The 11,678-nt window shown below is 45.3% G+C and overlaps 1 protein-coding gene across 3 annotated transcripts; it reads left to right on the top strand.

Moving 5' to 3' along the window:
• The first annotated feature begins 210 nt into the window (after nucleotides 1-210).
• Nucleotides 211-11,378, top strand: ATP5MC2 (ATP synthase membrane subunit c locus 2). Of its 3 annotated transcripts, none has more exons than XM_073662973.1 (5): nucleotides 211-331; nucleotides 1,827-1,902; nucleotides 3,570-3,647; nucleotides 8,614-8,774; nucleotides 11,136-11,378. In XM_073662973.1, the coding sequence occupies exons 2-5, from the start codon at nucleotides 1,864-1,866 to the stop codon at nucleotides 11,248-11,250; spliced, it is 393 nt and encodes a 130-aa protein (XP_073519074.1). In that variant the 5' UTR covers nucleotides 211-331; nucleotides 1,827-1,863; the 3' UTR covers nucleotides 11,251-11,378. The 3 variants fall into 3 exon arrangements, with proteins under 3 accessions (XP_073519074.1, XP_073519071.1, XP_073519072.1); XM_073662970.1 differs by having other exon boundaries at nucleotides 322-462; XM_073662971.1 differs by lacking the exon at nucleotides 211-331 and adding an exon at nucleotides 424-481.
• Nucleotides 11,379-11,678: the final 300 nt, after the last annotated feature.

Genomic DNA, 11,678 nt, shown 5'->3' with positions numbered 1-11,678 from the left:
GCTGTGCACAGATAACGGCGGCTCACACAATGCTCCGCACACCCAGCTCTGATAACCTTCACTGGTCACGCACGTCATTGCACTGTTTGAAAGTCATTGTGAAACGAGTCTGTGAACGCGCTTACGTCACTGAACAGACGATCGTCCAATCCCGTGCAGCCTCTATTCTCCTAGCCGCTGGATGTCGCTGTAAATAATTGTCTAAGCTCTCGGTCTATGGGACTTATCGAGAGCCGCTCTGGGTGAACGGACATGCGCATTCTCTCCTGTCAAAGGCATTCATCAGCGCGTGCGCAGTGTGGTCGCGCTCCTTCATTCTCTCCCCGCCAAGGTGAGGCCCTACTTTGCTGGAGTCTAGGTCCGCGGCTGCCGAGCTGGGGGCGACTGCGGTGCTGTGAGCTGGCTCAGGGGTTCGCATAGTTGTAGTGAACGGGTGTCAGCGGCGGGATACGTGGTGGTGCGGTCAGTGCTGTCTATGCTGGTAATATGACCTTGTGCATGTCCCTGTCCGTGCAGAGCTCAGGCTGCAGAATGCAATGGGGAGTGTAATGCTGATTGGTCGGATGGGGTGCAAGGAAACCACTGCTAATGCTGCATAGTGGCCGCCCCCCATAGGGAATTATTGCTAATGCTGCAGGGTGACTGCCCCCCCGATAGGGAATCGCTGCTACTGCTGCAGGGTGACTGCCCCCCCCTCCATAGGGAATCGCTGCTACTGCTGCAGGGTGACTGCCCCCCCCATAGGGAATCGCTGCTACTGCTGCAGGGTGACTGCCCCCCCCCCCCCCCTCCTTAGGGAATCGCTGCTACTGCTGCAGGGTGACTGCCCCCCCCCCTCCATAGGGAATCGCTGCTACTGCTGCAGGGTGACTGCCCCCCCCCCCCTCCATAGGGAATCGCTGCTACTGCTGCAGGGTGACTGCCCCCCCCCCTCCATAGGGAATCGCTGCTACTGCTGCAGGGTGACTGCCCCCCCCCCTCCATAGGGAATCGCTGCTACTGCTGCAGGGTGACTGCCCCCCCCCCCCTCCATAGGGAATGGCTGCTACTGCTGCAGGGTGACTGCCCCCCCCCCCTCCATAGGGAATCGCTGCTACTGCTGCAGGGTGACTGCCCCCCCCCCCCCCTCCATAGGGAATCGCTGCTACTGCTGCAGGGTGACTGCCCCCCCCCCCCTCCATAGGGAATCGCTGCTACTGCTGCAGGGTGACTGCCCCCTCCATAGGGAATCGCTGCTACTGCTGCAGGGTGACTGCCCGCCCCAATAAGGAATCGCTGCTAATGCTGCAGGGTGACTGCCCCCCCCTCCATAGGGAATCGCTGCTACTGCTGCAGGGTGACTGCCCGCCCCAATAAGGAATCGCTGCTAATGCTGCAGGGTGACTGCCCCCCCCTCCATAGGGAATCGCTGCTACTGCTGCAGGGTGACTGCCCGCCCCAATAAGGAATCGCTGCTACTGCTGCAGGGTGACTGCCCGCCCCAATAAGGAATCGCTGCTAATGCTGCAGGGTGACACACACATACACACCCCCCCATAGGGAATCGCAGGGGCTCTGGAGGCTGCTGTCACCAGAGCGGTTATCTGCGAAGTTCACACTGCATCAGACTCCCATCCTAATCCTCTTATGGAGCTGGCTTTGATCGTATCCTGTGATCATGATTGACATATGTTTTATTCATTGATGCTGTCTGTCAGTATGAGGTGGAAGCGGGATTTGTTTTTTTTATTAATCGAAACTTCCAGGAAGTTGCCCAGAATAAAACTGTAAGAGCAGAGTTCTGGGTATGTGTGATGCATGTGATGTCTTTCTCCCTTCTCTTACAGCTTCTTTTGCATCCAGTCCGTCCACTTTACCAGAACAATGTACGCTTGTGTCAGGCTTATGTCCAACCCATCCCTGGTGAGTGCTTTATACTGCAGCAGCTTTTTTAGTTGGCGGCCAGGTCCGCACGGGTGGGGAGTGTATTCCATGTCGATGAAAACAATGATTTACTTATCGATCTGGTGTAGCAGTAAAGCTGGCCTTGTTTCCCGCAGCACAGCTTTCATTTTCCAGGATCTGCCCTCTCTCCTGACGTCTGTTCTGTACTTGCTTTTATTGCCCTAAAATGGCAAATCAGTAGCATCTCCTCTTAGAACATGATGTGCTGTTCCTCTGTTCTTCCTGGAAATATAAGAATGCTAACAAACACTTGTTAATTTTTGCATTGTCAATTGGGTGAGTCCTTAGACTGACACTGCCTACTATTGCCAAGTGGATTGGTAACATCTGTTTGCCAATTTATGCAGCCAGGAGGCGTAACAGAGGAGCTGGACAATACAGGATTGTAAGAAATGCTATTCCAGAACTAGTTTCTGTATTTATTGGTATATATGCATTGGGACAACTGTCAAATTTCCTTTTTTTAATATAAACAAAAACCCAAATCCTCTCAATATGCCATTGAATGTTTGCATAAATCAGGCCCGTTGTATATGCAGATGCTAAAATCGCCCTCATTGTGGCCATCTGAATGATGCCTTACAAGTACATATCCAGATCTTCTGAAGGATGTAGTTGCCATCTCGCTGTATGGAAAGCAGTGATCACTAGTTACTCTTCTGCTGAGGGAGGAGATCTAGTGGTTAAAGGGGTTGTCCACTTTATCTTTATTTTACTGGGAATCTGTCCACCAGGTTCTTGCTGCTCTATTTGAGAGCAGCAAAATGTAGGGGCAGAGACCCTGATTCTAGTAATGTCACTTACTGGGCTGCTTGGTGTTATATTGATATAATCACTGTTTTATCTGCTGCAGATCTACCAGTTCTTTTAATGCTGAGCTCTGTATAACTCCACACACCACTGATTGGCAACTCTCTGTGTACTCTGTGCATAGGCAGACAGCTGCCAATCAGTGGTGTGGGTGAAGTTGTACAGATCTCATGGATATGGAGAACTACACGGCAGCAGGTTTACTAGTCCTCTAGTGATAATCTCCTGCTGATTTAAAGTGTTTTTTGTTTTTTCTTTAACAAATCTACACTAATCAGCTCAGTAAGTGACACATCGCTGGAATCAGGACATCTACATTATGCTGCTCTTGGATTAGGTGGCAAAAACCTGGTGACAGATTCCCTTTAACAGATGTGTTGGGGACGTTTACCATTATATAAGTATTAGTTTCTTCCTCCTGTACTTGTCAATGCCACCTTTCTCACAGATTGCACAGCTCTCCTGGTTCACAAAATTTTGATTCTGATGAAGGAGGTTGTGACGGGACCTGTCCTTCAGCCTCATCCAATTAAAAAAACAGAACCTGTTAAAGCTGCTTTTGTATTGGATGAGACTGATGGATGGATCTGGTCACATACTTTTTTTGTTTCCCACCAATAACCATTTAATAGACTGGAGAGCTGTTCTGTCTGAGGAAGGCAGCACTAACAAGGGCAGGAGGAGAAGCTGTAACATGGAGATAATAGTGTACAGTTACTATCATGTCCCCAGCACATCTGCTCTAGGTGATTGACAGTTCTCTTCCAAAGGTTTTTGCTTCTCATACGTAACCTCTTGTTTCTTTTCCTCCACAGGTGAGGAATGGAGCGTGCCTGCTCTGCAGACCTCTCTCCACCTCCCTGCTGAGCCATCCTGTAGCCAAGACAGAGCAGGTACGGGCAACTCCTAAACATCCTCTTCTCTGCAGACACGTGCTTTACACAGTCTACCATGTAGTGCAGATGCACAGGCCAAATGTACAATGGGGAAGGGCTGTATCACTGGAAAAATAAAGTTTATGGCTCTTGAAACAAAATGAGAAATGTCCAGGTCTTGAACAGGGTTAAGATTAGAATAGCTGAAGTAAAACTGTCCAAATTCAAAGTTTCTCATGTTCCATTAGAATATATTGCTGCTTCTATCTCTAAATATATCTGTACAGTAGAAGAGTCTGAACTGTAGGGGAGTGAGGAAATATACAGTACAGACCAAAAGTTTCTCATTTAAAGATGTTTCTGTATTTTCATGACTATGAAAATTGTACATTCACACTGAAGGCATCAAAACTATGAATTAACACATGTGGAATTATATACTTGACAAAAAAGTGTGAAACAACTGAAAATATGTCTTATATTCTAGGTTCTTCAAAGTAGCCACCTTTTGCTTTGATGACTGCTTTGCACACTCTTGGCATTCTCTTGATGAACTTCAAGAGGTAGTCACCGGAAATGGTTTTCACTTCACAGGTGTGCCCTGTCAGGTTTAATAAGTGGGATTTCTTGCCTTATAAATGGGGTTGGGACCATCAGTTGTGTTGTGCAGAAGTCAGGTGGAAACACAGCTGATAGTCCTACTGAATAGACTTAGCTGCTTTTTTCTTGCCATAATACAAATTCTAAGTAAAGAAAAACGAGTGGCCATCGTTACTTTAAGAAATGAAGGTCCGTCAGTGTGAAAAATTGGGCAAACTTTGAAAGTGTCCCCAAGTGCAGTTGCAAAAACCATCAAGCGCTACAAAGAAACTTGCTCACATGAGGACCGCCCCAGGAAAGGAAGACCAAGAGTCACCTCTGCTTCTGAGGATAAGTTTATCCGAGTGACCAGCCTCAGAAATCGCAGGTTAACAGCAGCTCAGATTAGAGACCAGGTCAATGCTACACAGAGTTCTAGCAGCAGACACATTTCTTCAACAACTGTTAAGAGGAGACTTTGTGCAGCAGGCCTTCATGGTAAAATAGCTGCTAGGAAACCATTGCTAAGGACAGGCAACAAGCAGAAGAGACTTGTTTAGGCTAAAGAACACAAAGAATGGACATTAGACCAGTGGAAATCTGTGCTTTGGTCTGATGAGTCCAAATTTGAGATCTTTGGTTCCAACCACCGTGTCTTTGTGTGACGCAGAAAAGCTGAACGGATGGACTCTACATGCCTGGTTCCCACCGTGAAGCATGGAGGAGGAGGTGTGATGGTGTGGGGGTGCTTTGCTGGTGACACTGTTGGGGATTTATTCAAAATTGAAGGCATACTGAACCAGCATGGCTACCACAGAATCTTGCAGCGGCATGCTATTCCATCCGGTTTGCGTTTAGATGGACCATCATTTATTTTTCAACAGGACAAAGACCGCAAACACACCTCCAGGCTGTGTAAGGGCTATTGGACCAAGAGGGAGAGTGATGGGGGGGCTACGCCAGATGACCTGGCCTCCACAGTCACCTGAACCCAATTGAGATTGTTTGGGGTGAGCTAGACCGCAGAGTGAAGGCAAAAGGGCCAACAAGTGCTAAGCATCTCTGGAAGCTCCTTCAAGATTGTTGGAAGACCATTTCCGGTGACTACCTCTTGAAGCTCACCAAACTTTTGGTCTGTACTGTACATGAGTCCAGAGTGTTAGGTAATTGGGTGGGGAGGCATCTGTCAGCAGCGATGTGTAGGAGTCACCAGCGATGGGTGATTGTAATGGTCAGTAACGATCCTGCCATCTAACCTTGTTAGCGCACTTTGCCTGCTCTTACTGCAGCACGGCATCGCTGGAGCTGCCTGGTTTTATGAAAACAGCCCCCAGTGCTGTCCAGTATTAATGGGTTGCCCTCATGGATGCCTAATGTAATGTTGTAATCATTTCAGGTAAGGTAATACTGCATTATGCAAATAATTTTTACGTTAAACCCATAATGGTGCTAATAAAATTGTAAAAATTATGATAAGCATAAATTGTTATTTCTATGCCGGTTTAACTATTTAAAGACTGGGCCATTTATTCAGGCATAGTAACATAGGTTGAATAAAGACCTAGGTCCATCAAGTTCAACCTTCCTTCTCCAATTGTACTCCCTACACGAATACTACACTAACTTACTAACTAACTGGCACTAGGCCTCACCAATGTATTATTACCATTTTTATTATTGCTGCACTTTTAGTTTATTTATTTTTTTCACCTGTTTTTTTTTTTTTTTTTTTTTTTTTTTTTATTCACTTATACAAATTGTGCCCCACATAAGGCCATAAAAGACCCTTTGGAGGGCATTTCAAATACTCATTTTCATCTTATTTCTCCTGTAACTGAGGCTGGTATATCGGCCCCAGTTACAGGGGAAATGGAGCCTCTTGGCTGTACAGCAGAGTTGGTGGGGTTTCTTATGACCCAGCAGCTCCTGCTCCCTCAAAATATATACAGCGATCACAAGACCACTTTGTAGAAGAGGAAGCGCCGTCACCCCTTCCTAATTGGGTAGGTTCACATGAGTGTATAAGCAATCATTCAGAGTTTCTTCTGGAAAAGTGAAACGATATCTTTCTCACTTGCCATCCGTGTGCAGACCACATACACTCTATTTTTTTATAGCAGCAGCTATTAATCATTTACAAGAACACTTAAGTTTCCTATGTCACAGAATTGTAATATATCCTTAAAAATGAAATGGTAAACTGTGGCATCCGTTTTTTGTTTTTTTCTTTGTCCCCCCAACCTCATATCAATTGACTTGATAAGGTGAGCCTCATCCAGTTTACAAAGAAAATCGTACCTAATGCGATTTTTACATGCCGATTCAGTCAGTGAGAAAAAAAATTGTTCATTTGCACTGCCCATTGAATAACATTGGTCCGAGTGCGATCTGTGTTTTTTTTTTTTTAAATGGATAGCAGTGTGACCGAAAATACGGTCATGTGCACGAGCCTTTAGTGTGTACACTGCGCTTCTTTAGCATTGTGTGTGCAGCGATGGAGACGGCACAGATGGTAATAAATCATCTGCGCCTTCCCTGTGGGGCTTCCGCTACATGATGGCGTATAGCCACGCTCCTATACAGTGACGTTTTAGAACATCACTGCGGAATAGCAGCCGGACTGTCTGGACGTCTAGTCTATGGGCGATCTGGAAGCTGTTAGAAAAAGAAAATGCAAAGTCAGCCAATAGATCATTTCTACAGTCATGGCCAAAAGTTTTGAGAATGACACCAAAATTATATTTTCACATGATCTGCTGGCCTCTGGTTTTTATTAGTGCCTGTCTGCTGTTTATATCACATACAGAAATATAATTGCAATCATATTATGAGTACCAATAGGTTATATTGACAGTTAGAATGAGTTAATGCAGCAAGTCAATATTTGCAGTGTTGCCCCTTCTTCTTCAAGACCTCTGTAATTCTCCCTGGCATGCTCTCAATCAACTTTTGGACCAAATCCTGACTGATAGCAGTCCATTCTTGCATAATCAATGCTTGCATTTTGCCAGAATTTGTTGGTTTTTGTTTGTCCACCCATCTCTTGATGATTGACCACAAGTTCTCAATGGGATTAAGATCTGGGGAGTTTCCAGGCCATGGACCCAAAATCTCTATGCTTTGTTCCATGAGCCATTTTGTTATCACCTTTGCTTTATGGCAAGGTGCTCCATCATGCTGGAAAAGGCATTTTTGGGCGCCAAACTGCTCTTGGACGGTTGGGAGAAGTTGCTCTTGGAGGACATTCTGGTACCATTCTTTATTCATGGCTGTGTTTTTAGGCAAGACTGTGAGTGAGCCGATTCCCTTGGCTGAGAAGCAACCCCACACATGAATGGTTTCAGGATGCTTTACAGTTGGCATGAGACAAGACTGGTGGTAGCGCTCACCTCTTCTCCGAATAAGCTGCTTTCCAGATGTCCCAAACAATCGAAAAGGGGATTCATTAGAGAAAATGACTTTGCCCCAGTCCTCAGCAGTCCACTCCCTGTACCTTTTGCAGAATATCAGTCGGTCCCTGATGTTTTTTCTGGAGAGAAGTGGCTTCTTTGCTGCCCTCCTTGAAACCAGCCCTTGCTCAGAGAGTCTCTGCCTCACAGTGCGTGCAGAAGCACTCACACCAGCCTGCTGCCATTCCTGAGCAAGCTCGGCACTGCTGGTAGTCCGATCCCGCAGCTGAAACAGTTTTAAGATACGGTCCTGGCGCTTGCTGGTCTTTCTTGGGCGCCCTGGAGCCTTTTTGACAACAATGGAAGCTCTCTCCTTGAAGTTCTTGATGATGCGATAGATTGTTGACTGAGGTGCAATCTTTGTAGCTGCGATACTCTTTCCTGTTAGGCCATTTTTGTGCAGTGCAATGATGGCTGCACGTGTTTCTTTAGAGATAACCATGGTTAACTGAAGAGAAACAATGATACCAAGAACCAGCCTCCTTTTAAAGTGTCCAGTGATGTCATTCTTACTTAATCATGACTGATTGATCGCACGCCCTGTCCTCATCAACACCCACACCTGTGTTAATGGATCAATCACTAAAACGATGTTAGCTGCTCCTTTTAAGGCAGGACTGCAATGATGTTGAAATGTGTTTTGGGGGTTAAAGTTCATTTTCTGGGCAAATATTGACTTTGGAAGTACAGTAATTGCTGTTAAGCTGATCACTCTTTGACATTCAGGAGTATATGCAAATTGTCATTACAAAAAATGAAGCAGTAAACTTTGGAAAAATTACTATTTGTCTCATTCTCAATACTTTTGGCCATGACTGTAGCTTCTTGTAAATGTGTCCATAGATATGTTTTTTGTATGCGCTGAGCTTTCGCCCAATGAGCCAGGTCCATACTGTTTGCATTACTAATGCATCTTTTTGTTTTGTCAATGCTCTTCTTGCTTGTGTTTTTCCCAGATGGCGCTGGTTCCAGCTCGAGGAATTCAGAGCAGCGCTGTGTGCCGGGATATTGATACTGCTGCAAAATTTATTGGTGCTGGAGCTGCCACTGTAGGAGTAGCCGGTTCTGGTGCTGGTATTGGTACAGTGTTCGGTAGCCTCATTATCGGATATGCCAGGTAGAGGAATTTTAAGAAGTTTGTTATTAGATTATCTGTACATTATCATCAGATACTATAGGTTTTCTTCTGACTAGCACCCAGCAAACCAATTGGTTATTTTGCTCTCTGTAGCGGTACACAACCATATGTAACTGTCTGAAGGCCTTGATACTGATGGTAATACTTATTAGGCCTTATTTAGACTATGACTCCATTGCGCTGTAGTAAGAAGCTCCAAATTTATTACGAGGCCTTTGATGAATGTGGTGCATCTTACAGCTGGTGTGCGCCTCATCCAGAAATGTTTCTCTAGTCAGGGTCCGGACTACATCTCTGGCATCACATGTCATTTCACTTCACCAGAGCTCTGGGGACAGTGAGTGCCGACACAACTGGAACGGTGCTGGCACAAGAGGTGCCTATAAGGTGGTGTGTTTTTTTTTTTTTTTTTTTTTTTTATATTGGGGCCAAACATTTTGTTCAAGAACGGGTTGTCCTAGTAGTGGACAACCACTTTAATAACTAGACATAGCATAGACCTGTTCCAGACCTGGCCATAATCGTTTTGTAATGCCAAAAAGCTTTAAAGGGACTCTGTCGGCACAGACTGGCCATGAAGAACCAGGCACCTGTACTTGGTTTGAACAGCCAATCAGTTAAATGCACCGTCCCACCTGCTGGTTTCCATCTATCTCCTCCCTTCTCTGGCCCTATGAAGCCAGAGCTGTCAATCAAAGAGGGGGGTGGAGATGGAGGGAAAACAAGCAGGTGGGAAGGTGTATTAAATGATTGGCTCCGCCATGGAGCACCGAGCAGTGGGACTTCGTTGAACAGTCATTCTGTGCTGACCGTCCCTGTAAAGGGAATGGGTCATCTGATTCATGCTGCCCAAACCACGAACTGGCATTGCTCACGACTGCATCCAGCTAGAGAGGAGACTAGTCCGGAGCCGCCCCCGGCCGACTTCTCTCAGCGTTGCAGTAGGTGACTGACAGGTCTCTTCCCAGTGCTGCTGCAGGTGATTGTCTGATAGGTCTCTACTATAGTGTGAGACCTGTGGGTCACCTCCTCTAGCAGAGCTGGACTGGTGTTGTCTCCTCTCTGGTGCTTCAGAGATAAATTATGTGGCTGTGATTCATGCTGCCTGCAATTCGGACAGCACGAATCAGATGGCAGGTTCCATTTAATGTTATGTCAGGCTTATAAGCTGGAGTCCTACTAGCGTCTGTTGTCAGTCATCTTGGCTTAATGATTGTACTATGAAAGGAGACGTATCTAAAGAAGGTTGGTGCAACCATTGTTTTCACAACTAGGATATTTAAAACCCCCTTTGTAGGACCCTCGACTAGCTTCCTCTCTTTTTGGCCATTATTTTAACATTTCCATTGTGTACGAACACAAAATAAGGATGCTACCAGGAATGTAAATTGTATGTAGAATGGCCTCATGTCTAGCATCCCCAGTTGTCTAACATCAGTCTATAGCCTGCTTTATAGTGTCTGACTAGATAAAGGCCTGTGGTTTCAGCTGAGCCCTAAGGGAAAACACAAAGGTCCCGGTTCATAAAGACCGAGATCAGCACCTCTTAATGTATTTTGTGCAGCTGAGTAGTGGCGTGTGCCTCCGTACATCTCGCCACAAATCTAAATCTTACTCCAGTCCTGGTCTAAGGAACGCCACGTCATCTTGAATTAGATCAGCTGTGGTCTCATGTCGACCTCCAGCTGCATTTTGGTGAAGTTGAAATTAGCATGAAACATCTAAAGTTGCAAAATTTGCATCTTCTCACTTCCTACTCCCCCACCCCCCCCCCCTCCTCCCAAGGTGTTTTATGACAAAATTATGGAGTAATTGGTTTAAGTAATCTGGGCCTAAATGTTATCATGCATTTGGGCTGGGTTCATATGTAGTAAATTATGTTTTGGAACCCAGCCTAAAAGATCCACAATAAAACCTTTGCTTTGCAGATTTCAGTCATTTCCTATATGCTGACATCAAGAATCTGCTGCTGACTTTAACACTGTAAAATCCCCATTTAATGACATTGCCAAAAGCAAAATACAGTTAATTCTGGTACATTTTCCAATGTTTAAATCAATCTCTAGGCTTTAAAAGTGCCTCCCACTACTGGATAATCCCAGAGTAATCGATGCAGGACCCCAATTCAAATAACAACTGTATTTACTACCTCCTGCATCGGCGCCGTTGCAGCAATTTCGGTGCTGCTGTTCCCGGAGCGTGCACATATCATTTTTTTTTTTTATTTTTTTTTTTTAAATCATGCAGATTTCGTAATTAATAACTTTCTGTAGGATATATGTATTGTAATTTGCATTTAAAAAAATAAAAAATTCCACTTTTCTTCTCTCTGCTCTATAGGAACCCATCTCTTAAGCAGCAGCTGTTCTCCTACGCCATCTTGGGCTTTGCCCTGTCTGAAGCTATGGGTCTGTTCTGTCTCATGGTCGCTTTCCTCATCCTGTTTGCCATGTGAAGTATCTCCTGTTCTTCAGGTTCCTGTATATCTACCAGTGGCTGGTTGCTCTGTTTTGGGGGGTGGTTCTCCTGCCGCACGACCTGCTGTTGAAGTCTGGGAAATAAATAAATTTAACAAAAAATGTATATTCTTTGTCAGCTTTCACTTTTCTTCTGTTAGTACTATAAGGAGCTGCAGATCTCTTGCATACAGTCCAGGACAAACTCCTTACAGTGAAGTAAACAACCTTGCAGAGAGAATTCAGGATTGTAATCATTCACTCTTAATGGAAAGATCGGTAAGAAGGAAAGTTAATGGATTTTACACCATGCAATCTGCACAGTCTGAATATGGAGTAGTTTTCATATAGTCCCTTATTCTTTATCACCTTACGGTATTGGGAATGGCTGTCTGAACCAGCAGTGCACAGAAATGCACCATTTGCG

This window comes from Phyllobates terribilis, unplaced genomic scaffold (genome assembly GCF_046119375.1).
Source record: "Phyllobates terribilis strain yellow unplaced genomic scaffold, ASM4611937v1 Scaffold_2__4_contigs__length_985480577, whole genome shotgun sequence".
In the NCBI taxonomy this organism is placed as follows: domain Eukaryota; kingdom Metazoa; phylum Chordata; class Amphibia; order Anura; family Dendrobatidae; genus Phyllobates; species Phyllobates terribilis.
The sequence above is the reverse complement of the archived record's forward strand: the minus strand, read 5'-3'. Positions and strand labels throughout refer to the sequence as shown.

Bases quoted from the DNA above. Each gene is read 5' to 3' on its own strand.
- ATP5MC2 (XM_073662973.1), top strand. From the start codon at position 1,864: ATGTACGCTTGTGTCAGGCTTATGTCCAACCCATCCCTG. The intron at 3,648-8,613 runs GTACGGGCAACT...TGTTTTTCCCAG, and splicing joins CTGTAGCCAAGACAGAGCAG to ATGGCGCTGGTTCCAGCTCG. The intron at 8,775-11,135 runs GTAGAGGAATTT...TCTGCTCTATAG, and splicing joins CTCATTATCGGATATGCCAG to GAACCCATCTCTTAAGCAGC.